The sequence below is a fragment of the Gavia stellata genome, chromosome 5 (assembly GCF_030936135.1).
Source record: "Gavia stellata isolate bGavSte3 chromosome 5, bGavSte3.hap2, whole genome shotgun sequence".
NCBI classification, from domain to species: domain Eukaryota; kingdom Metazoa; phylum Chordata; class Aves; order Gaviiformes; family Gaviidae; genus Gavia; species Gavia stellata.
In genome coordinates this window covers 64,508,508-64,534,668 of record NC_082598.1, presented here as the reverse complement: position 1 = coordinate 64,534,668, position 26,161 = coordinate 64,508,508, and the positions used below count along the sequence as shown (strand labels likewise).

Sequence of the window (26,161 nt, the reverse complement as noted above, 5' to 3'; positions counted from 1 at the left end):
CAAAGACTGATGGTGGTGGGACCGGTGCGCCCACGGCCCAACCCGGAGCCCCAGGCCGGCCCCACTGTGCCCCCCAGGGTCCCCAGTGCCCTGCTGGTGGCCTCGAGACCCAGCGCGGGGTCGGCTGCCTCCAAGGCCCCGGCTGATGGCAAGAAGGAGACGGCACCGGCAGCGGCATCGAGCAGCAAGGCGCGCACCAGGGAGTGTGCCAAAGCCAAGCAGCCGAGCTGGCTGCGCCTGTCACCCACGGGGGGCCAAACCCCATGTGAGGGGCTGCCGCAGCAGCTGCACGTGCCGCCGTGGCTGCCGCGACCTTCTGAAGAGTCTGTGCTACCCCTCGGGCCTTGGGGTCCTCACGGCTGCACCCACCCCACTGGAGGAGCAGGAGGAGTCGGTGCCCATCACACCTGAGCAGCGGCCCTAGCGCAGCGCATGAAGAAGCTGGCCCAGGAGAAGTGGGAGCGGGCGGCCCTGCAGAAGTCACTGGGCCAGCGGCAGTTTTTTGTGCAGAGGGAGACCAACATGGAGACAGCCAGCGAGTACGGTACCCATAACCCGCCACTCTGGCACCGTCCCCCGTAGCACCCGCATGCAGAGGACATCTGGAGGCAGAGACCTGCACCCACATGCTCCAGCCCCAGCCCTCTCCCAGATCCCCCTTTTTGGCTTAATTCATTAAAAGAGTTGGCTCTTTGCTTTGTAGTGCCTCTCTCTGCTGGCGGTCATTTGCACAGCGGGAGGGGGGATGGGGGGGTTAATGCAGCCCCTGCCCACCCCGCGGGTGGCTGAGCTGGGCTGGGGATGGCCACCGAGAGGATGGGTAGATGGAGCATTGCTCCGGGTGGAGGGCACCCGTGGGAGACATCACTCTGATCAGCATCAATGCCAGGAGGACAGAGGCCTCCATCGCTGCCCCAGTACCAGCATCACCGCCCCGGTACTGGCATCACTATCACTGCCCCAGCACCAGCATCACTGCCAGCGAGCTGGATCTGACCCTGGGAAGGAGCTGCGGGAGCCCCGGGGGAGCAGGCAGGGACTGGCTGAGTGCAGAAGACTCAGCTGGCACCTAGCTGGCGAGGGGGCATCACTGCCCGGGGCTAACACGCCGAGATCCCGGAGCTGCCCAGCTCTCTCCAGCCCCTCTACGGCCTTGGCCGGCACTGCTTGGACCTCGTCTGGCAAAATGCCCTGCCCACAGGTGAGCCCCGAGCCCCATTTGCTTGCAGTAAGCACACTGATCTTTCAGGAGGGCTTGATTTCCCCTAAGTGGGGCACTTACACCGCTTCTCATGGCCCCCCTCCCTCCAACAGTGTTGTTTCTTGATGGGTTCTGAGGGGGTACCTGGCCCCCTGTGGTACGTAAGGCAGCCACTGTAGCATTGGCAATTGTTTTGCTCATTACTCTTTCTTTCTGACTATCCCTATTCCGATACACTTGCCAGGCAGCCTCCAACAATTTCTCTAAATCTCTCATATCTGTCCCTTGCACTTTCTGTAACTTTCTCCTGATATCATCCACCGACTGTCCCAAAAGCAGGAATGTCAAATGACCCTTTCCCTCCTGAGAGGTAGGGTCTAAAGGGGTATATTTCTGCATTCCTTCTTTTAATCGGTTCAAAAAATCAGCAGGGGATTCTTTTCTATCTTGTTTAATTTCATACAATTTAGACCACTTCACTGATTTTGGGACAGCATTTCTCATTCCATAAGCAATCCATTCCCTGTACCGCGCTAACAAATTCCGGGCTCCCGTCTGATTAGGGGCCCAACCAGGATTAGTAATCGGAATATGGTTATCCACTGTTCCGGGCAGAGTTCCAGCCAAAACCAGAGCCTGTACCTGGGTTCTAGCCGCTCTCACAACCATCTGCTTCTCTGACTCACTAAACACCGCATCCAACATTGCATCCACATCTTCCCAATCAGGGCCCTGGGTTTTAACAATCAATTCAAAGCCTTTAGCAACCTTTTCGGGGTCATCCCGGTAATCACCTGCAGTAGCTCGCCATCCCTCTAAATCTGCTAAAGCGAAAGGTACTTTAATTCTGACAGGTCCTCCCATTGCCTGTCTTAGTGGAGCCTGTATGATAGGTCCCACTTTACTTTGCATTCTGGTAATGATGGGAGAAAACTTAACATTAATCTCTTCCCTTTCCCTTGCCTCTGATTCTTCACCCCCAACAGTGCCAGCATCTCCTTCTCTATCACCTTCTCCTTCTGGTGGAGGCAAGCAATCCTCTAATCTCTCATTCTGTGAACCAATCTTTAAACATCTTTGCCCAATGCTGCAAGCCGAGCAGCATCTTTTTAGCTTCCTATTTTGCTTCTTGTTCTCTTTTTCTATCGCCAGGACCATAGGGTCCTGGGGTGCTAAATTGATTCCGCATTCTTTTTGCCATTCAGGGTGATTTCGCAAAGTGAAGAACGTATCTGCATAAACCCCTTCATCCCATTTTCCTTCTCGGCGCAGAAATAACATAAGCTGCAACCAAGTGTTGTACCTTAAAGTTCCGTTAAAAGGCCATTTTTCTCCATCATCTAGCTTGTCTAAAGGCCACCACTGGTTACAATATTTAATGAAGGTCTCACGATTTACAGTCCCTCCAGGTGGTCCCCCGATATCTTTCTAAAGTGGTCTAAAATGCAGCCCAAAGGGCTCTTTTTCAACACTCCGCCTTGTTGGTTCCCCATTCTGAATTTATAGGACACAAGGACAGGGGTCGGGGCACGAACACTACACACAACTAACAATTACTATCACAGGTAAAATAACAACCATTAACTCCAACCATTAATTACCAGAGGTCCTTGTCTGCCCCCGCGAGGATCCGCCGGACCGGTGGGTCCCTCCAGAGAATTCTCCGGGGCCGGCCTAGGGAGTCGCCGACTCAGAGGTTCCTGCAGCCGGACAGAGATTGTCCCATCGGGGTCGCCGAAACTGAAACAACAAAGTAACTCAGTAACAACTAGTTGGTTATTAAGCAGGCATCCTTTAATACAGCGCTGGGCAGCACTGGGGATTTGTCCACCACGAGTGCTCCAACGGGTTAGCAAAGCACCTCAGTTCAGATACAGAAAAATCATACATATTCATCAGAATTCTAAAAAGGGTGGTCTCATGTGGATGAGTTCCCGGAATTCATTTGCATAGTCCAAGCATGCGCAGTAAAATTAGGGTTAGGGTCTTTTCACCCTCCGGTGGTCGTTCATAGCCTTCCTCACACCGTCTGCTAGTTGAACTTCGGGCTTCCTTTGTCCATACATGGTCATGGAATTGGCCCATCCATCCTTTGGCCTCGGAATGTTACAAAAGGGTCACTTTGAACTAGTTCTTTGGCACTTATCTTGACACAAACGTCCCGAGTCCCTGTCATCAAGGATATACTCAGGAGGCATAATGAGCTACCTCAAGGCTCATTTGATCTTGTCAGGAAGGGAGTCAGACGTCTTGAGACATCCTATTATCAACTCTACTCAGCAAATAACTAAAACTATGCAAGTAAAACTTTTATGTATGACAGTAGGGTCTCAGCCAGGGACCGTCAGTGATTTAACCCTTCATTCACACTCACTTTGTCAAATGTTTTTCAGCTGCAGTGAGACTCAGTTACTGTGATTTGTATGCTCCTTATCTAACATATTGACAAAAATGCCATATGGCAAGTGGATATTTTCATGAGTTTCGTAGGTTTTATTGAGAATTAAACATGGTATAGTGTGGTATTACTGGATCTCTGTATTCTGCTCCCCCCATCCAGAGCTGGAGTATTACAATGAAAACAGGGAATATATTTAGGTGTTACCGAAGTGTTTCTCAGCATTTCAAATGGCTACTGCAGTAAATTATTTCTATAGCTTTTCTCCCATCCCCGTAGTAAAATGTGTGCACAGAAATGGATTTCATACTTAATTTTTATTCTTATTTTTCTTTTGATAGGCAATCCTCAGGAAACACACAATTCCAAAGTCTTGGGATGCTCTAAAACAAATATTGCAAGCATGCCTGCCATCTTTTTTTTCTTTCTTAAAATCTTTCTTTGGACCAGGGATTTTCTTGCTGAGAGAACACACTTTTGCGTGGGTGTTCTCCTGAGCCTTGGAGGGAATATAATTAAAACTGAGTCTGAGGTTTTATTCTAAAATGTTCTAGTCTTTCATATTCCAGTAAGTAGACTTGTTGAAAAACAGAGGGGGATGTACTGTTTACATTTTGTCTGTTCTTCAAGAATTCAAAGAGATACTTTGCATTTTTTGGTGCTTTTCCTTGATTATTGGACTTGGAGATTTTTTCCACTTGAAATCTCAATGCAATAAACAATACTACAGAGCAGAGCACAGCAGTCATGGAAATGTAATTATAATGTATTTTACTTCAAGGAATCAGGATTATGACATTATTAAGGAGAAATTGCATTTATGGAAACAATGGTTTAAAATATTTAAATCCTTTGAAATACACAAATTTTCTGTTTAAGAATAAAAATACCAGTCTTGATGACATTTTTCTGGGGAAGGAATGGTTCATAATCACAATTAGAACAGTTTATCTGCGTAATCTTTCAGGAATCATTCAATACAAAACAGGGATTTTTTGTGTGGGAGGGTAGTTTTTGTCCTACAGTACAGTATTTATTTTAAAAGGTCTGTCTTTCATTGTAGCACCCTCTATGAATGACACTTCTGCTGGGCTGTGCTCTGTCCTGACTAACTTTCCTTTCTTTAGTAGCCAAAAGAGGAACCTGACAGCAAGCTTCAAAGAATGCTATGTTCTTAGGTGATGAACCTAATCACAGGATGCCCTGTAATGAACGGGCACATCAGCATGGGCCACAGCTGATCTGCTTTGGTTTTTGAGAGTGCTGGAGATGCTTGATAATACTTACCTGATGAGAAAGCCGTCCTTATTTCTTTTTAGTAAAACCCTGCTTGCTTTTTAACAAGTGGCAGTGCTGAACGTTATGGAGTATGGTGGTATGTAGTCATCTTTTCAGAGCAGTGTCATGAGCGTGTCTTTGCTTGTGGTGTGGGTGCCTGTTGCTCTCCCATCTCTGCTGCTCACGGTGGGAGGAGGGGACTCGCTTTCAGAGAAGCCTCCCTGCCCTCCTGCTTGTGAAAGTCTTGTAGGGTCTAGTTTAAAGTGCATTGGCTTGCACATTGCTTTCCCTGCTAAGTACCCGCTTGCAGAATTTGCTGCATTCTGGTGTTTGGCAGCCCAGAAATGAGTCGCTCTGCTTTGTTTTTCTTCTGTATCGCAGTGTAGTGATGCTGTTCGTCTGTTGCAGCATCTTCTGATGAGCTTGAAGCTAAGGTGAGGAGACTAGAGCAGACTGGTCACCAAGTGGACTTCTCTGTGATACAGTGGGGACCCGTTCTCAGATGTCTTTCAAGCTTGATGGTAAGAAATTCAAGTTGCAAAGCAAGAGTATTGTGGAGGTGAAAAGCTGAGCAGAAGCAAAATGTGGTAGAAACGAATGCCGTGGTTAGCTGACACCTAGTCCAGATTTCACAAGCTAGTGTAGCGGTAGCTCGTGTTCACACTCGTGCTCAGTGGCGATGCGGGATGCTTTGACCTGACTGAAACCCATGTGTAGCCTGTTTGCCCTTCTCCTAGCTTTTGTGATGTGCGTATCCTCCAAGTACCAGTACCTGGCACCTCCTGTCTGTCTGTCTGACAGGTCTGCTTGCACGCAGCCGCACAAAATGGGGACATCCAGCAGCAGCACCTCAGATTATTCTAGAATAACCTTTGCTTTGAAATGCATTACTTCTTGCTAGAAAGTGGGAAAAGGCCAAGAACAAAATACCTTCCGCTTGATGCATTTAATAAAAATTCATCTCTGTTCTTAGATCTGCCTATTCTATCCAAGGCTTATTGCATTCCTGAAGGGCAATCTCCTTGGTTCCTTCCTCTCTGCCTTCCCAAGGTGAATTCATTTGGTAGGGTGGAGGGATTCCCCTTTCTGCTTGGTAAAGTCAGTGTCGTATCTGGTGCTTATGGTAGCATCTTGCATTTGGGAAAAGCAAGCGAGGAACACTTGTTGCCTGTGGGGAGGCCAGTAGCAAGGTTTGTAGTTGTTGTGGACTCTTGCAGAGCAATATCGCATCTGAGCAGTCCTGAGATAGCTGTCCTGAGTCAATATGCTTTCCCTTTGCTGTATGTGGTTCTCTGTGCTTGAAGCGTAGTCCTGCCGGCAGTTATATTTAAATGGGAATGTTTTTAGGAATGATATTTCTGTAAAAGTACTGATATTTTATAATTCTGTAAATAATGATATCTGTCTGTAGATTTCTATGAAATAGATATAAAGACTTTTCTATTTAGTCCGAAGGGGTATGTCTCTGTATTAGATACTGCCCAAGAGTCTGACCAGTTCACTGAGTTCCTGGGTGCCCTCCACAACAGGGTGAAAGCAGGGTTAGCTGAATGTGCTTCCTTCTTCCTGCCAGGGGAAAGAAAGGTGGGGGGAGGAACTTGAGCTGAACACGGCCAGCTTTCCCCAGGAGGAGCTGTCCTGTGTCTTCTCATGTTCCTGCCAGCCCTGTGCTTTCCAGAACTGTTTTACTTGTCCCATCTGGCCTCAGATGGCTTCAGATGGGAAGACCTAGCCTTTAAACCCTGCCTTCCTTTCTGTTACCTGTTTGCAATGGCTTTAGTGTGCCCTAGGCTTGCCATGCTTTTGTTCTCTAGAAGTGATGGAAGGTAAGGGTGGTTGTCTCCAGCAACTCCCCTGATGTCCTAGGAGCAAGTGTAGTGCTCCGCAAACGCTTTTGTAGAGGTCTTAACATGAGCAGTTGCTGGTGATGAATTGGGAGAATACTGGAGTGACGTGAGAAATCTCTGGGGATTCTTAGAATGGGGTAGGTGTGGGGGGGGGTCCTCCCGATGCCATCTGGTCTGATTTCCTGCTCGGAGCAGGTCCAGTCAGATCATGTTGCTCAGGGCTGTGTCCAGTCCCGTTTGGAGTATCTCCAAGGAGGGAGATTCAGCATCACCTCTGGCAACTTGTTCCAGTGCTTGGGCACCCTCGTGATGAGCAACTTTCTTTGTCTTGAGTCAGAATCTGCAACTTGTCCATTTCCCCTTGTCCATCCAGTGTGCCCCTCAAGAAGAGTCTGGCTTTGTTTCCTCCAGTGAGGGAGAGAAGTAGGAGAGAGAAGTGGGGCAAACACCCCCCCAAAACACACACCCAACCCCCTGCCCACACACCTCTGCCCTGTGTAGCATCTTCTCTAGCTTTTCCTTTGTCCTCTGCCAGTAAGTTCCTTTCCTGTTGAGCAGTGGCTCGCATTTCCCTTAGCTTCCAGTAGCCTTCCAGAAGACCCTCCTGTTGTCCTTCATCTCTTCCTAGTTTGCCTCCAGCTAAGCTGTGGCTTTCCACAATCCATCCCTGCATGCTTGCGCAATGTCTCTCTGTTCCTCCTGGGTATCCCATCTCTGTCTGTGCCTTGTGTGTTCTTCCTTTTTGGCGTTTGAGGTGTCTCAGGAGTTTCCTGTCCGTCAGTGCTGGCCTTCTGCTACTTGTGACCGACTCTGTGTTTTGGCACGGACCCTTCTGGTGCCTGGGGAGGTGGGGGCTGTGGTCCTTGAAGTTCAACCAGTTGCCCTGGGCCCCTTTGCCCTCCAGGCCGGTCTCCTGTTGGCTCTTGCCTAGAAGCTCCTCAGGAAGCAGAGTCTGAGAAGGCTGTGGTGGTGTATGTGGTTGCAGGCCTTCCTCACTGGGTTAGCCAGCCTGCTCGCAGAGACTCTCTTGCATGCTCAGTCAAGGGAGCCGTGTCCCTGGGCCGGCAGTCCTTATTCCTTGTGCTCCTCGAGGAAGGGTCCTGTGGTCATAGGAGCCGAAGCCCTGACTGTGCCACCAGCCCGGTGGTGCTAAGCAGCAGGATGTGTTTGCTCCTACTTGAGCCTTCCTGAGGACAATCCTGCCAGAGCCCCGGGCTCTTCCCCCTGGATGTCATTGGGATGAGGGCCTGATGAGCCTCCTCAGCCTCCCTGGAGCATCGTGGCCCTGAGCACCCAGTGAGCTGCAAGCCACTTGAGCCTTCAGGCCAGGCTGGCAGAAGGGTGCCTCTACCTGGCTGCAAGAGGAGGGCTCTGATAGCTGCCAGCCCCCCGGCAGCCTTGCCTTGCCTTGCCTCACCCTTCTGCCTGTGCTCTACAAAGAGGGCATTGCCTGTGTACAGGCAGGAGAAGCCCACCTTCCCCTGCCTCTCTGGGTCTGTTGTGCAGATGAGCAGTGTATGTTCTAAGTACAGAGATACCTCTCTGCTCTATAGACAGCCTGTATTCCACATACAGGCGGAAGAGCCTCATACTTACTACCTGCGTGCACCAAGTCTTTGCTCTGCCAAGAGAAAAGCCTCACCTCCCCTGTTCGTGTGCTTCTGTAGGCAGAGTGTGCCTGATGTATGGAGACACTCCCCCTCCCCCCCCAGCCTCCCCAGATGTCACACACAGGTGGGTGGGAAGGCCCTGCCTCACCTGGCCCGTCTCTGCTCCATCAGCAGAATACGTTTTGCATCCCAACAGGAAAGTGGTGTGTAGTGCTCTCCGTATGTATTCTCTGTACAGCCATTTTATAGCCTGTCTGGTGACAGAAAGCTATTGCCCCACCTTCATATTCTGTTGGTTTCTGTTCTCTATACGGCCAGTTTTCATTGCATAAGCAGACCCAAAAGCCCAGCCTTGGCAGTATCTAGCCCATGAGTAGACATGCTTTGCCTGCATACAGTCTATCTACAGAAGAAATAGAGTCTGTATCTGGAGAGAAAAGCCTCACCATCTCTTTTCTGATAGGCAAAGTACATCCTGGTATACGCTGCATACTGAGAAAGCAAGCCTGGCTTTGCCCGTCCATGCGTAGTCTTGAGGAAGACAGTATGTAGTCTGTACAGTGACAGAAAAGCCTCCCCTTGTTGCTGGCATGTTGTGTGCACACAGATGGTCGTTATTAGATGTAGAGGTAGGTGAGGCTCTGCCTTTCTATGTACATGTGTTCTATTGAGCCCATATATTCTCTATGCAGACAGAAAAGCCTCTCATCACCTTGCCTGCCTATATTCCACATATGCATAGGCTGTATTCAAAGAAAAGACTGACAAGCCTTCCTCTCCTGTCGAATATATTCGATAGAGATAAACCAAATCCTCTCTTCAGCCCTGTGTGTATTTGGTAGTTAGGATCTCTTGTGCGTACAGACAGAAAAGCGTGACTGTATGGGTCTTCTATAGTCTTCTATGGAAAGAGGCTCTCTTCTGGAAGCAGAGAAGACCTGCCTCAGCTCTTTGTATCTACTCTACACAGAGTTAGGACATATTCTATATAACGGCAATACGTGAGCTCTATGCAGACAGAAAAAACATACCTTGCCTTTCTCTCTGTGTATGTCTGCATGTAAAGTGTGCGTATTCATGTGCATGTGTTCCAAGTCAGGACAGCATATGCTCCACACACAGAGAAAAATGACCCTCCTCCCTTGGCCTTGAAAATGTCTGTGTTCCGTGCAGAGACAGTATTGATTCAATATGAAGACATCGACATTCGTATTCAACATAAAGACATGAAGCGTAGCTTCCCCTTACCTGACTGTTTTGTGTAGTATGTACACAATTAACACATTGTATGTCTATTCTGCATGTTCTATGTGTGTGTTCTGTGTAGAGAGTGCATCTACGGAGAGAAAAACATGGTTGTGCTTCCTGTGTCTGTATACTTTTTTTATGCGTAGATAATCTATCTTCTGAATCAAGAGAGGAAAAAAGCCTCAGCGAGGTGAGGTCAGCTGAGGCTTCTCTTCCTGCAGGCAGAGAATATAGTGTCTGTGGGTGTTCTGTATAGACCGTGCATGGGGGGGGGTGTATCTGAGTTTGCAAAAGACATATATTTATGTGTATCTCTATGCGTCTATGCGTATGATTCTGTTTATACTTGCTGCATGTTTTCTGTGTATATTCTATGCCTATAAAGGTACCGAGATGGTGTCACACCTGTGTGTATTTTATATCCAGACAGAAGTTCCCTCGCTTGGGCAATGCAGGACTTGTTCTGTATGTAGACTATACGCAACCTACAGATAATGTAAATAAAATGAAGAAAGCTTCAGCTAAGCAAGGTGAGGTTTTTTTGCTTCAGTGCAAAATACATACTTTCTTGTTTATGCCTTGTTCACAGGTGCAAAAACCTCAGCCAGACTCTTCTGAGTGTAGGCAGTAAACATAGTGTCTAGTTCTATTCAAGCTGTAGATGGAAAGCAGGGACATAGTCGAAACCCTTTTGTCAGTCTGCCGAGTCTCTGCTGTCTGAACGTCTTCTACCTTCAGCCTGGGGAGCTCGGCTGAGCCTTCTGTATTGCCATAGATGTGGACTTTGTGCTGCTTGTGTATCTCTTGGGTAGCGGGTGAGGGCGAGGTGAGAGTGACCAGAGGAGCAGGGAGGTGGCTCCCAGGTGAAACAGGAGCTCTCCAGGTGGTCATTTAAAGGGGCTGAGGGGAATGTTTTGGGGGCCACCTTTTATCTCGGCCAGAAGGGGCCTTCTGTGAGTTGCAGGTTTCTTCAAAGGCAGAGAAGTGGATTGCGCCCCTGCGCCAGTGCCACCTGTGAAGGGTGAAAGCTCACTAGGAAGCATTAAGAGTGGTGGGCCACAGAGTTGACTAATCCCTGTGCAATAAACAGGAGGGGTCTGGGAAGAGGTGCGGCATTTGCGTCCCCATCAGGTGTAGTCCGACTCCACGCAGGCAGCCTTTCCGTTGTGGGAATGTGCAGCGTGGCTTTTTGGCACAGCAAAATGAGGGAGAGATGAGGACTTTCCCAGGAACCCCTAGGAGATGAAGAATTGGGATGCATTCAAGGACTTTCACAGGACTTGCTAGGAATGACTGTCTCTAGGAGACTGCAGGAACATTGTACAGCTGTTGGCTAGGAATTTCCAAATGGGAATAAAAATACCTGTTCCACTGCTGTTTTCTAGGATTGCCCACAGTCTGGGATTGCCCACACTAGTTTTGAAGCGTGTGAGGAGCACATCACCATATGGCTCTGGAGGAGGGCTTCACCACCTGGTTGTTTTTCTTGCAGTCCTGCGCTGTTTGGTTTTTTGGGAGCTGTCCTGCCTGGGACTTTCTGGGAATGTAGTGGTTCAATGAATCCTCCAAACACCATGAGCAAACGTGGCAAGCAAAAAGAGAAGTCCCAGACTGCCACTTCCAAGAGACTCTTTTCCACCCCCTTGCTGGTCTTCTCTTTGTGCCCGTGCAGCTGTCTTCTGCAGATGTCTGCTCAGCAAACAGAACCCATGAAGCAACCAGCTCAAAACCAACCCACCAAACCAAGGCTTATTTTTGGAAGCCTCATTTTGTTAGCCTGCCTAGTCAAGCTCTTCAGGTCCTCCTCCTTCTCCTCAAAACCAGATGGCCCAAGGACTATTTCATCCAGTCCTGAAAGTGACAGAGAGAATCTGAATCCTTTTTTCTGAAAGGTAGATCAGAACTTTTCTACATAGATAAATACAGTATTTTTAGGCTATAGGAGTAGATTTGTTGCCCCCTTCCCTGCAGATCATGCCACTTTTCTGACTTGCACAATTATAGCTACTCTGTTTCTTGTAGTGAGATAGTAAACCTGTCATTTAGTCAGAGAAAAGACGCAGGTCAGTCAGGCATGCTCCATCTTAAGTGAATGCACGTAGGACTCCATCTGCTTAGTTTGATGGTGTTGATTAATTCTTTCCTTCGCAAATTCTCCAGAGCCTTGCATACTACTGATGTCAAACCCATTAGGCTATAGCTGCGCAGCTGCCTGACTCCAGTTCTTTGGGGAAATGTTTTCTGTAGCTCACTAACAAATCTGCAAAGTCAGAGGTAGAAGATGTCGGAAGTTCTTGCTCTGAGATAGGACTTCAGTTGCATGGGCAAGTTCTTTCTGAATTCTGAAACAAGTTCCCTGACTGCTTTGATCCAGCCTGCTGAACTCAGTCCTTGCTTCCTTGTCCCACATGTACATTCCTGCTCAAGATCATTCTTTCTGTTTAAAAAGGAGACAAAGGATTTGTTTGAAGATCATCTACATACAACTCAAAACTGGGAATCTCCCTGCCTGCCTCCTGACCTCTTTCCTCCTGTCCTTTCTTTTCATCTTGGTGAGGCTGAAGACTGCTCTAGTTTGATTTCTCTTAGGACCTTCCCCTGGCTGTTTGTGGTTCTAACGCTTGTCATTATATTCCTGCAGTTCTTCTCCCTGTGACACGGCTACCTCGTCCCCATTCCCAACTGCCTTCCTCTCTACCCTCTTGAGTTTCTTAAAGAAGACTTTGGTTCAGACATCTTCCCCCCAAAACCTGAACCAGGTGAGGGCAAAAATGCGTCTGCCAGACGGCCAGTTGCTGCTTCCAGAATTGCCCCCGGTATCTTTTGTTTTGTTCTCTGCTCCCTTTGCACGCGGGACTGTGGCCTCTCCCCGTTTGTCTTTCTGTTGCTGAATTTGACTAGAAATCATCTGGTAGCACTGAGCAGAGCTTTTCAGTGGCCAGTGTGTGCCAACCTTCCAGAGCACTTCAGCTCCAGTCATAAATACCAGACTGGCCAGCGTGGGCCTGTATGTCAGGGGAAGGATCCATACAGGAGATGTCTCTGGATCTGGCAGCCTTACATACTGCTGGACTCTGCCTCTCTTGAAAACGGCGATTGCCTGAGCCGTTGGGCAGCTCCTTCAGGCTCTGTAGGGGAAGAGAGCGAGCAGCAAGGTCGTGTTCTCGAGGATCTCGGCTTGAGAATGCCGTTTATGGAAGAGCCTCCTCCTAGACCTTGTCTCTTACAAACGGCTTGCTTAAGCAACCCTCTGTGGTGCAGGCTGCCTGGAGACCTTGGGAAGGACCCATTGCTCGTGACCAGCTGTTTCTCCATCCCTGTGCTTGGCGTATGGAAGCTGCTCTCAGCGCTGATGCTGGGAGGTCTGAGGCCTTCTGTAAAAGCTCTGAGTTATCTGCTGGCTCTGGTTTTCCCAGACTGTGCATCAAGTACAGCTTTGTTGAGCCTCAAGTGGGGCTCTTGTTCTTGTCCAGATTTTTGCTCTGACACCATCAAGTGCCGAGGACTGGGATTTTTCAGAAGCACCATGTTTCTCTTTGGGCTTCCTGGGGAGGGGTTGCAGTTGTGCAAGGCATGTTGGGGAGCTCAATCTTCCTTTGGGATGCTCTCTGTGGGACTGGAGGACAACTTATTTGAGCTGCCTGTATTTCTGGAAGGCTTACCCACATTTGCCTTCCATCAGAAATACTGCTTAGTGGAACTTGGTTTTAATTAATAAAAAAGGGCGGGGAGGGAGGGGTGTGTGAATAGCAGAGTGTGAGTGTACAATGAATGATCTTCTCCTGTTTAGAGTAAATGGTTTTATCATTAAAAATATCCCTTCAGTGTTCCAAAATCAGTTCCCTTAAAGATTGAAGTGCTTGCTGATGGATTCCTAGCTGACAAAATCCCCTCCCAGCTTGCTTCAATATGAAATCCTCTTTAAAGTGGCATTGAGATTATCTGGCGTGATTTCCTTCAATTAATCATACTTGTCTAAAGCCTGTATTTTTGTTCCTAAATACTAGGATCAGAAGTTCATAGAAACATCTTCTGTGTCTGGTTTAAATGAGTTAAAGCTCTTGTCATGTCGGGTTGAGGGTTTCTAATGTTATTTTTTCCTCTTTCAGAGGGAGATGAACACGCACATCTCGCCCTCCAGGAGCGAGGACGCCGTGTCCGGGTTCAAGCCCGTGCTATCCTCAAAGCTTGCGTCCTGGAGTTGGGCATGGAGGGGCGTCACCCTGGGAAGGTGTGGTGTGTTGTAGCAGTTGGAGCTGTGAGGTCTGGAAGGCACCAGCGCTGTGAAGTCTGGTGGGTGGTGGGGGGTGGATGCGGCTGTTGGGGGGTCCGTCATTTGCATAGCCCCGCCCTCCCCCGCACGCTTCAGAACGTTTGGGTTCCGGTGGCAGTTTGTGAGTGGTCCCTCCCAGGTGGCTCAACGGACCCGGCACAGCCAGTGGATCCCGTTGGAGCTCCTCTCTCTGGCATAAACCCCTCCGTGTTGGAGATTTAGAAGAGGTGACATTTGAATCTCCAGGTCTCCTTAGATGACCTTCAGGAGCTGTGGGCCGTAGATGGGGACTGTGCCTCTTTCCACTTCCTAAGTGGAACAGCTTTAAGAGGTGAATCTGCCATTTCCCTTCTTCTGGGGGTTACGGGAGCTGTTTGGGAGGTGAGGGAGATGTAAATTCACGGTCTTGAGCCAAATTGGATAGAGCAGAGATGGACTGTCATTTGTCTGACCTCAGTTGTGTATCTGTAATGTAGCTGTAATCGTCTCCGCCTGCAGAAGTGGACTGAGGTCCTATTTTGTTTTAAAGGAGATATAACAAATAAAATCAGTGAGTCTAGTGTGCGGTCTTTCTGCCCAAATATGTAAGCATTTACTTTAGGATAAGGTAAGCAGTGCCTTGAACTCACTGGTTCTACTGAGTAACTCTCTGTTGTCTAAAAATGGGACCGAGGTTGGCTCAGACGCGGGTGTCTACGTTAGAGACATTCGTGTTTAGTCAGATGAATCCCACCCCAGTCTCCTGTGGTCCTCATCAGGTCTCTGACAGCTCTGCTGTTAGCCCTTATGGAAGCCAAGTACAGTCTCTGTCTCTTCTATTTCTCCTTTTTTTAGGGAGGTTTATTTGGGGTTTTTTTTCATTGAACACAAAGTCAGTCTTGGACATTCAGCTGCAGAAGAAGGTTTGTGTTTGAAGATCACGCTTGGATCTTTCAAGTAGGTCTAATTAGATGCCTTTTCCTCTTCCGTTGATCCCTAATAAGCTTAGGCACTCTCTGTTTTTTTGTCCTGTTTCTGAGGACCGCTGCCCAAGGTGCCTAGCATTGCACAGGGAAATTTCTGTATCATCTCATTTCACACCATGAGCTTTGTTAGTCAGCAGGAATGAATTATTTTTAGGACATAAGCTAACTAAATTGCACTGAAGTGAAAAAGGTGCTCTGTAGCTTCCAAGAGGTAATATTAGAATATAATCGGAATATAACTATTTTGAGCAAAAGATGCTTAAAAATTTGGTAAAAATTAGTAGCATAGTGCTATTTTTTTAGTTTGGATTTTTATACGTTTTAGATTTTAAAGTTTGAATTTAAACCAATTTAGTTGAATTGATGTGGAAAACATGTTCAAATAGCCAAGCATTTCTTTCAAACGAGAATAAGTAAAGTAGCACCTACGAAGAGTGTTTCGGCTTTAAAGTGTTTTGTATTTTTGAACCCGAATCTTCATGTTCCTGTTGGATTAAAGTGGCCTGGAAAAATGATCTTTTAATTCTGTGTCGCAAATTTTATGAGCCACCCCCTTCTAAAAAATGATGGTTGCTGTTGCTTAGTGGAGATGTAGACCATTAGTGGTTGGGCTGTGGCCTCTCAAGACACGTCTCGCCTTTTGTTCAGAAGACTCTTAGGCTGTAGCAAGTGCCCAGACGTCACAGCGAAAATGGAGGATGCAAAAAAGAAGTCAGCAAGTTACAAAGGAGGAATGGGCAAGTAAAAGGCAAAAGCCTGAATCCCATCTGTCCTAAATAATGAACTGCTCAGCCCTGGGCTGGTGGCACAGGCCACCTGCAATTCAGGGTGTCGGGCACAAATCTTCTGCAGTTAGGTACTTATCTCCTTCCTCACCAAAAAAAAAAAAAAAAAAGAAAGAAAAAGAAAAAAAAAAGAGATGCCTGTTACTTAGTTCAGTAAAGGGAAAAGAAACTTCTATTTAGATGTGTGTGCACATGGACTTGAGGACAGAGGAGAAGGGCGCCCTAACAGCAGTCTGCTTGGCAGGCTGAGGGGATGCGGGGAGTCTGCTCCCAGGGAAGGTATTCCCCTTCGTAGAATTTAGTAACTGTTTTGTTGGGGGTTTGAAGCCGAGTTCCCAGCAGGCACACCATAACTCCTTTCTCTCTCTCTCTCTGGCCCGTTAATTGTCTCGATACCGCTCCAGATTTACAGAGAGTGGGATGCCCACCGTTAAAGGGAGGTTCTCGCCTCAGGATGCCTGCCACCTCGAGCTTAGCCTTGTGCTTGGTCCATGAGAAAGCCACGGCTCCGACTGCAAAGCTGAGTGAGTAGGGGATGCAGAGATGGGACTTTTGCAGGGAGCGCCTGCGCCGCCGGGCTGCTGGACAGGGTGAGACCCATGCCAGCCAATTCATCTTTTAGCTCCACATGCCTTTTGGCAGAGATGCAGCTCTCGTGGGGATTGTGGGGACGTGCTCCTGCATCTGGAAAAGATGGCTGAGTTCTGGCATAAGAAGGGCCTTGGGGTTTCAAGGTCAGAGTTGAGGCAGGTATGGAAGATGGCAATAGCTGTGATCTTTAGTCAAAAAAAATCCTTTTTGTATATTCAGACAGTCTGGAAGATGAGTCAAAAAAGAGAAGCCGATGCTACACACACTGCGCACTCTTAAGTATTTGTTTTAAAATAGGTGTGAGGTCAAGCTAGAACATGCTTTGCAATTTGGGTATTTACTGCAGCAAATTTTCTGCTCTTTCTGACTGTTTTCTGTGACTTTCAGCCAGTTCCACCTCCACAGAAAGAAATACTGTGCATATGAAAGAGGCCATTATGAATCTTCCCTTGGGAGATATTTTTTTTGTGCTCTGCTTTTAAATTACAATCTTTATTATTTATGCCAATGTTTAAAATAGCTTTCTGATTCCCTGGTTAAAGTATTTTGAACCTACTCCAGCTACATTTTACTATGCACAACTCCCACCAACCATCAGATTTTATTTCAAGTCATTTTTCATGAAATAACACGCATCGCAGCCAGAATCCTGTGTTGCTGTTACCTGGTTTTCTCTACAGTTTCTCTACAGTTTTCCAGCTGTGTTCCTCCTCCCTGTGTTGCCAGTATTTCTTTTTATCTGAGAACACACAAGTTCCCATCATCTCCCTTCCTAAACAGTGCCCTGTAATCCTGTTACCATTTTTGTTGACCTTTTTTGGGATTCCTGCAGGTTATTAACGCCTTTTTAATGAGAATCCTGGGATTGGAACTGTTTTCTGAGCAATGTTTACTCAGGAATTGGTAGATTATTCCCTGTTCTCTTTTCCTTTACATCCCCTATTTCTTTTTTTGTCTGACACCTTGTTATGTTCAAAGTGGAACTATGGGACTAACTGATTCGGGGCTTTGCTGCCAAATCACTACATTAAAGGAAACCTGTGTTTCAGACTGAACAAAGATGATACTCCACCTAAAATATTTAGAATGACTGGGGAGATTTTTTAATGTTTTCACCCCTTTTTAAAAGAAGAAAGAAATTCAACATTTTTCAAAATTAAAGTGTCATTTCGGACAGAAAAAAAATTCTGGTTTTCCATTTTCTGGCCATGTTTGACTTCAAATCATAAATAGTTTCAGTGTTCGCTGAACTTTGGGTTTTGGTGACCAAATTACTTCCCTAAAAGTTTTTGTTTCCCTCAGAGCGATTCCTTTTAATACTTTTTGAGCAGTGTTGAGTAGATATGTCTGTATGTTCCTTCTGTTTATGTATCTGTATTTATATGTAGGCATAGAAAGCAAAGGGAATGTCTTTATCTTAGTCATGCACATCTCACGTACTTGATTTCACTGTGGTATAAGGCCATGGGGTAAGTGGTGGTTACTGGGCTCAAAAGTGGAAGCTCGACCATAAAGACCTAAGCAGGTCTTTGCAGAGAGATAGTGGTGGCATTTCAAACATTTGGCCCCTTTAAACACTGGGATTTTACTTGCGTTTATGTACCTAGATACCTAAATCCTGGGGAAGTTGTGTTTTAGATGCCTTCACTCTATTTTTCGTTCTCATTTGACATCACAATTGTGTGTTCTGAATCCCTGGGCTTCTGAAGGAGCCACGTGAGCAGCCTCATTCACGTGCTGATGGCTGTGAGAAAGCAAACAGGTTGTCACAACAAATGTTCCTAGCTGCATCCTACAATGGCTTCTGTAGCATGAGGGGTTTGTGTTCAAGTGTTTTTTCTGCTCTTGTTGAAGTGCTGGTTCTGAAGACACGTTGAAAATCTGGAACAAGCCCAGCGCTTGTCCTCAGGGATGTTTGAAAATTCATGCGACTTCTAAAATTCACTCAGGACAGACAAAGGAAGGATGCTTGTGATTCATTGTTATTTTGAAAACAGACTTTGAGTTATCATCATGTTTTTACTCTTCCCTTTTCCTTGCCAGGGAGTGAAGCCGATTTCAGGTCTTCAGGCAGCATGGGCGGTATTTCAGCACCTGAAGTCCATGTGTCTGCTGCTGGAAGCAAAAGATCTTCTTTTTCTCTCAAGTAAGCAAAGCAATCTTTCGTGAATAGTGCAAGCGTCACTAGTGCAGATGTAGACTACTCTGTAAGGTCTTGCAGCTAATACAGACAATAGCAGTATTGTGAGTTTTAAAACAATTTGGGTGATGCTGTGCTCTCGGGCAGTACTTATGTTGATGAGAACTGTGATATGAGAAAGAAGAAAAAAAATACAAATGCTGTGTTTGGAGACCAAAACCAAAGAGTTCAAACAGACAGGACTGGTTTCCTGCCCTTTGTGGAAGAGCTGGCAGGCACGCTGGGACCGGCAGTGGGATAGCCCTGTGCTTAAGGCACACACGTCTCCAAGGTCGCAGCGTGCCCCAGTGTACAGAGGTTGGCAGAATGATGCTTAATGAGCAGTTTCCTGTCTGTGTCATGAGACTGTTGGAAAAATAAATGTTACTGAAGTGCTCTCTAGGTTATACCTAAAAAGTAAAGGTACTGGCTGGGGGAAAAAGCAATACTAGATATAATATGAAGCCCTAAAATCACCTTACTTGCAGTAAGATGATGTATCGTTTCATAGATTATTGTGCGTTTAAATGTAACTTTACATTAGAGCATGCTGACCTACTTAATTGGACAGAAGTCCTCTGTAAGAATGCTCCTTCCAATGCATGGCTGTGTTATGCACAGTCTGGGCAAATTCTGCCTCACACAAGAGTTGATGCTGTACTGTACCGAGTGGAAAGAGATGTCTCCTTTGCAATATGTTCTCTTTTAACTGTTTGGCTTAAGTCGCTGTGAAACGTTTCCATGTTGTCACAAGCCACAGTCCTGCACTTCATTGTGAAATGGTTATAAAATGAGTGAAATGGTTATAAAATGACCCAAACGGCAGCAGTGCGATGAAGGTCTGCAGCAGCCACTCAGCCACCTGTTCCTTATAAACTGTTCCATTTTTGGAGAAGGGAGGAAACCAAGTCAGACGATTGTGAGAAGAGAGCTTGCTTCCTAATTCTGTGGTATTTCAATTTTTATGTTTAAGCTTTCTCTTTTGCTGGCTAGATTTGTCTTTTTCCGTATTTTTTTGAAACCAGCCCTTCCGTTACAGTTTAGAAGAACAACTGGCATGAGAGGATGAAGTTAGCGGCGTAGTAGTGCAGAAGGCAAAGCAAGTGAGCAAGTGAGGAATGCCCCTCGAGAAGCTGTCCTCAGAGCACCCCAGCCCTTTGGCAGCTGTCGGGCAGTGCAGATACCAATTGCTTTCAAGCACGTGGTTGACAGTCTGATTCTTTAGTAAAGACTGGGAAAAGAAAGGTAGATATGTATGAGGGAAACTGGAAGGAAGAAAGAAAAGGCTGTGCTTTTTTAATACTCTTTCAGACTGCTCACAGTGGGTTTTGAACTATATCTAAGCAAGTGAATAGCTGACAATGGCAGCTGAAGCAGCCGGTATGCCAAAGGCAGGAAAGAACAGTGGCTCAACCAAAATCTGTTTTCACTGCACGCTGTGATCCTTCAGGCTGCTTGCTGAGGAGCTTGAAAGCAGTCCTACAGCAGACCTCCGTGGACAGGCATCTCTATGCAGACTTGGCTGGGAAAGGCTGAAGCGTGGTTCTTCTGGCACTAGTCCAGGCTGCAGTTCTCTCATTACTTAATGGAGTCAGAGGTTCAGGGAACGTGGATGATCTGATGGAGTCACTGGGAATTGTGCTATCCACTGAGAAATGTGAAAATGGCCGAGGTTTTCCTAGATCACGTAATTCAGACTGAGTGCCCCACAGTCAGTGAAAGAACGTGCAGTGGCTGATGACTTTGGGACTGACTTTCTTCACAGCCACTCACAGTTTCCTGTCTGTTTTAGTGTTTAGACAACTTTGTGTGTAAAATAAGACACATAATGGGTTGCGTGATGAGGATAATCCAATATGCCTTAACCGTGTTGCTTCCCCTGCAGCCGTGGCCCTTATGGTCGGAATGATGGATCCTTATCCTACAAGTTCTTAGCCAGCCCACCTGCTTCCTGTGAAAAGGACCCTTTGTCAAGACTGGGCAAAAGCCAGCTGAGTCCTGCTAACGTCCGCCAGAATCACGGGGCTTCTTCAGCCAGCAGGAGCAAGTCAGGCTCATGCAAAGGAAGCAACAGCAGCTCAGTGATGAGGCAAGTCTTTATTTCAGCATGCCAGTGTTCAGCGCACTGACTTACCGTCTCTGCACGGTAATGTGGCATTGGCTGTCTGGGTTGCCGTGCAGGTCAACTTGCTCCTCAGCATAGGTGTGACTCCTCATATTGGTGGCTCGCCAGTCAACAGGGTGCTCCATCCCCTGTAAAACCTTTATTGTTTCAGCACTGTAAAATTCAAGGTTACTTTTAGTCAAAGCCCTTTGTAGTTGGTTGTCACTCCAAGGCAAGCTCCTTCATGGGGTTTCATGGCATCAATTCCCATGTGGATTTACTGGTTCTTTTGTATAAGGGTCCTTTCACTTTGGAGAGTCTTGGATGGGGTAGTATAGAAAATATGATACACTCAGGTGAAAATTCACCCTGCCCAGCCTTAGGCACCTCTCTGTGCAGTTTCCCGTACAGGAAAGAAAACAGATACCTGTCAGAGCATGCAACCCGTATTGCAGAGAAGAAATTGCCACCACACTGCTGCTGTTGCCCTCTCTCTCTCTTAACAGCCAAGCGTTATCAGATGCGCACCTAAAGCTAGACAGGATGAATCTAGGTTTCAGGGTGCTCAGCTTCCTACCTGACATGTGGAGCTGAACGCAGTCCCTACACTACCTCACCTGACCGTGTCTGCAGCTGGGTGCCTTTGCCGGTGGCCCGGCTGCCTGCCCTTGGGCACACCACACCTGTTTAGGGTGAGGGGTTGGCTGGGTGTTTTAAAGTTAAATGTCTCCCTACACTGAAAACAAGTACAATAAATAGCAGATTTTGCACTATAGCCACAAATCAGCCATTTCCTCAAGTACTTTGATTTGCCAGAGGGAGTCACTAGTGCGGACACTGAGGAGCCCCAAATGAGTCAAGCTTTGTATCAGTCTATGGGATGTTTTTCTTTTTGCCAGGACTGAAGAACTGTAGGAGTGATGTTATGTGATGGTTTGTTTTTTTTTCTTGTCACCATTTCTTGTGGTGACAATCACAGCATGAAGCCAGAAAATCCAGAGCAGTATTTAACTCCTCTGCAGCAGAAAGAAGTTACAGTACGGCATTTGAAAACAAAGCTGAAGGAATCTGAGAGCAGACTTAAAGAAAGGTATATTTCACTTCAGAAATCAGAGTCAGAAAGATTTATGCAGGAGCATTTAGGGGTGGGAATCCTGAATGTTTTTACTCATTTCTTGGCCACATAAAGTCTTCATTAAGAAATTTGAAATGTGATCAATCTGATTTGGTTGGTTTCAGATATTTCAGGTTTCATAGCGTGCTCCGTGAATACGTACCATGCAGTTTAGTTATGAATATGGCTGTCTCTTTTTCCCTTTTTTGAACTTCCCTAGCAGAATATTTTTAAAGGGTCATTTTTTACCAGTCTGATTTAGCATTGAGACCTTTTCTACATAAACCAGTTTCTACCTGCAAGCATGTCTTAGCTTAGTCTCCTGTTCTGCCTTACGCAGTGAAATATGACTACAGCTGTCCCCCTTCTCCCCTAATGAAAGAAAAGCTCTTACACCAACCAGTGTGCCCGCTTGTGGTTTTGTCGCTTAGATACTGAATTTTTTGCAAGAGCCCTTTGTATGGATGCTGAGCAAAGAAGCGACAACGTGCATTCCACAGCAACAGACGTCATCTCTTTTGCTAAAGCTGCACTCTGAGAGCTGGCTCTCCAGCACACACAGCCCAAGCGGGCACAAAGGGGTGTTTGAGTGGAGCCCCAAGGCACAGTCCCAGGGACCCCTTGGACCAGCTCGGGATAGCCCAACCTCTGCATCTGGGAGGGCTGGATCTCAGTAAGGGCCCCCTCTCCCCACTTGCTTGCAAGTCAAGGCAGCAGCCTCTGGCTCCACGCTGGGCTGGGTGGGTGCAAAGCAAGCCAGGTGCCTGCAGCCCCGAGCCCTCCTGCTGTCTGAGGCCAGTGTTGGCTCTGGCTGTACGTGACGAGTTGCTGGCAGGCACGGGGGACGCATCCAGGCAGCAGTTCCTCATTTCACAGAATCACAGAATCATTAAGGTTGGAAATGACCTGTAAGATCATCAAGTCCAACCATCAACCCCACACCACCATGCCCACTAAACCGTGTCCCACAATGCCACATCCACACATTCCTTGAACACCTCCGGCGATGGTGACTCCACCACCTCCCTGGGCAGCCTGTTCCAATGCTTCACCACTTTCTCAGTATAGAAGTTTTTCCTAATATCCAACCTGAACCTCCCCTGGCGCAACTTGAGGCCATTTCCTCTTGTCCTGTCACTCGTCACCTGGGAGAAGAGACCAACACCCACCTCACCACAACCCCCTTTCAGGTAGCTGTAGAGAGCGATGAGGTCTCCCCTCAGCCTCCTCTTCTCCAGACTGAACAACCCCAGCTCCCTCAGCCGCTCTTCATCAGGCTTGTGCTCCAGACCCCTCACCAGATTCCTTGCCCTTCCTTCTCTGGGCACGCTCCAGCACCTCAATATCTTTCTTGTAGTGAGGGGCCCAAAACTGAACACAGCATTCGAGGTGTGGCCTCACCAGCACCAAGTACAGAGGCACGATCACCTCCCTGCTCCTGCTGGCCACACTATTTCTGATACAGGCCAGGATGGCGTTGGCCGCCTTGGCCACCTGGGCACACTGCCGGCTCATCTTCAGCCGGCTGTCGATCAACAGCCCCAGGTCCTTTTCTGCCGGGCAGCTTTCCAGCCTCCAGCTTTCCATTTCCTCCAGAGTGAGGCAGTAGGTGAGATGTTAAGCGCTGCACTGGTTGGACCTTACCTAGAGCCAGCACTTGCACCTCAGTATGTCCAGGATCAGAGCACAGCCCACAAGGCTGCTGGCTGTGTGGCGAGGTCGGTGACTCTAGTTAGCAATCAGCCGGCGTGTCTGGGCAGCCGACTTACATCTCTGCCAGCTCCGTCGAAGGCAGCAGCAAGTGCTGCATGGAAAAACTTGCTTCTTTCTTGGAGCATCTCTGCAGCATAGCCATCCCAGTGCAGTGGAGCCTCACGTTGACTCTTTAACTGACCGGACAGCAGAAGCGTTATAACTTTTTTATTTTGCTACAGGGAAGTGGAAATAGAAGAACTCAAAGCTCAGCTGGGACGGATGAAGGAAGACTGGGTTGAGGAAGAGTGTCATCGTGTGGAGGCAGAGCTGGCCGCCTTGGAAGCAAGAAGGGAAGTTAAACAACTCAAGCAGGTTATTGAAAGCATGAAAAACAGCTTGGCTGAGAAAGACAAAAAAATGCAGCAATACTTCATAGCCATTAGCATTGAAAACAAGAAACTGGAGTCTTTGCTGCAGAGCATGGAGATGGCTCAGAGCAGCTCTGTGAGAGATGAGCAGTGCCTGGAGCACAGGTGTGACTCAGAGGGGAAGCCGTTGGTGTTGTGTGCCGCAATGCCAGACAGCCTCACCACAGAGGACCAAGCTCTGGAGGAGGTGGCAGATAGTGGGCTGCTTCTTAATGAGGGCACAGCTAATGGGACTGATTCCTGTGAAGACAGTTTGACCACCATAACCTCTGAGTTGAGTGATCCAGCTCCCTCCAGTTCTGCTGTGACTCAAGAGATGCTTGCAAGTGTTCTGGATGAGAAAGTAACTTCTTTCCAGGAGGAGGAAAAAGTCAGCAATGTGATGGTGGAACAGGCCATCCAGACTGACGTGGTGCCATCTAGCCTAGATGTGGAGCAGCTCATTCAAAACATCTTCAGAGCTCAAGACGCCTGTCCTCTAAGCCCACCGTCTTCACTGAAGGAACTGGGTGAATTTTCTCCTGGAAGGTTCAGTGACTCTGGTATCGTAGTGGACTTAACTCCAAGTCATCTAAACGCTGCCATCCTTTTGTCTCCTGTGGAGTCTCCCTGCAGGAAGGTGGAGCACGGAGTTAATGAAAACCATTTCGTGAAAGAACGTGATTTTACAGAACCTCATGATGATGAAGCCTTTGGGTATGTCAAGACAGGAATAAAGAAGAGATACTTTAGCAGCCCCTGTTGTACCAACTATCCTGTGGGCTTTCCGTACTCGGAGAGGAGGAACAGATCCCGTTTACAGTATTGGAGCATTGTTTTGTGTTTGCGGCCTGGTGGCCCTGCACTCTTTACACCATACACCCTTCAAGATGAGAACCTGAAGTCCACTCCATCCCTGGGCACCGGCTGGCTGAGGCAGAGAGAAAGAGGGATGAGAGAGATCGTAAAATGTTATTGTCTATTCTGGTAGTCCACCATTTTGCTCCTGACTATTTGATTGGCACTATAAATTGTTTTGAAAACATGATTCTTGTTTCAAAATGAAAAAGCTGAACGCTGTAGTTCCACAAGATGGTTTTAACTGGTGTTTTTAACAGTACTGCTGCCTACAGAAATAGTCTTCCTGCTCCCAGGCACTGTGTCCCTCCCCTGTGCTGGTGTCTTTCTGGTGCCAGCACATCTGCACAGTGAACATGACCAGGGAAATCAAGGAGAATTACAGCTAGCGCTCTGCCATGTTTGTTTGCTGAATTAGCTTGAAGGTCAATCAGTTTCCCTGGCCGGTTCACTGAGCAAACGTACAAGTGCTTTGCACTGGCTCAAGGGTAGCAGGAGATGCGCATGGGAACAGATGGCCGGAGAAAGGTGGGGTATGTCTTTAGGCAGCACTAACCTGAAACATTTGTGAAACTACAGTGTTAAGTGAGGGACGTGGAGACTGGTTCCCACTAAGGGTATCACTCATGTACTCCAGAAAGGCTGCTAGTGTTTACAATTTGTTGTCCAAAGAGTCAATTCAATTTAGAGGTAAAACCCGTATTTCCCAGGAAGCTTCAAGCACATCATTCATGCCTGTCTCGTGTAGTGCTCTTAATCGTTGTTGGGAGCCTTCAAAAGTGTTACAATGCTAAGTATAGGTGTGGATACACTTTGAAGATTGATGTTGTTTTAAAGTCTTAATGAGTTGGAACCTGATAGTCATTTGAGCCCTTTGAAATACTTTGTATAAATGTGTGGTGTTTTAACTTACTGTTTGTTTAATCGCTTTATTGTAAATTGCCTTTATAATCACAAGTTCAGTAAAGCATGTTAAAAATGTTAAACATGTGTGAGTGTTTTCTTGTAGCAAAGCTATATAAAATAGACCGTCTCAGCTGAGCTATCAGGCACAGGCAGAGCTGGAGGGGGCACTGTGTCAGGGCATAAGGAACCATCAGGACCCGGAGAACACCTCATTTCAGCTCCAAGCGTAAGCACTCAGCCAGAGAAAAAGGCTCCAGCCGGTCTGTGGACACACAGGCCACCCGCTCTGCCGCATCCACGCTGCATTGAAGATGCAAGTGACCTCATCTTTAACCCAATGCAATCTTCCAGAAGCTTGCAACTTCTCCTTTCTGCACTGCCAGGAGAGTATCAGTCTTCCTGGCATTTAACAGAAATCCAGAAGGCCTCGTTTAACCCGGCCGAGAGGCATGCAGTCTCCATGTGCCCAATGAGATGCCACTGTGACCATCAAACCACGAATTCTCCGTGTCTCAAACTTGAGATCTGTGCCTAGGTCAGATGAGGGCAATGCTATCCAACAGATGAAATAGTGGAGTTTGTCTGGCTCCACCCAACCTTTCATCAACACCTTACCAAGAAGGTAATTCTTACTGTCTTGCTTGCTCAATTACTTCTCTTTTAAACAAAACTTGTGTCAGAACCTACTTATGACTTAGTTAA

At 47.3% G+C, this 26,161-nt stretch overlaps 1 protein-coding gene across 1 annotated transcript; it reads left to right on the top strand.

The window, feature by feature from the left end:
• The first annotated feature begins 432 nt into the window (after positions 1-432).
• Positions 433-24,598, top strand: LOC132317154 (syntabulin-like). The gene is given in 6 exon segments (XM_059818235.1): positions 433-544; positions 18,240-18,342; positions 20,261-20,524; positions 21,435-21,569; positions 23,528-24,442; positions 24,444-24,598. Coding segments are annotated over 6 exon segments (1,683 nt in total). The 3' UTR covers position 24,598.
• Positions 24,599-26,161: the final 1,563 nt, after the last annotated feature.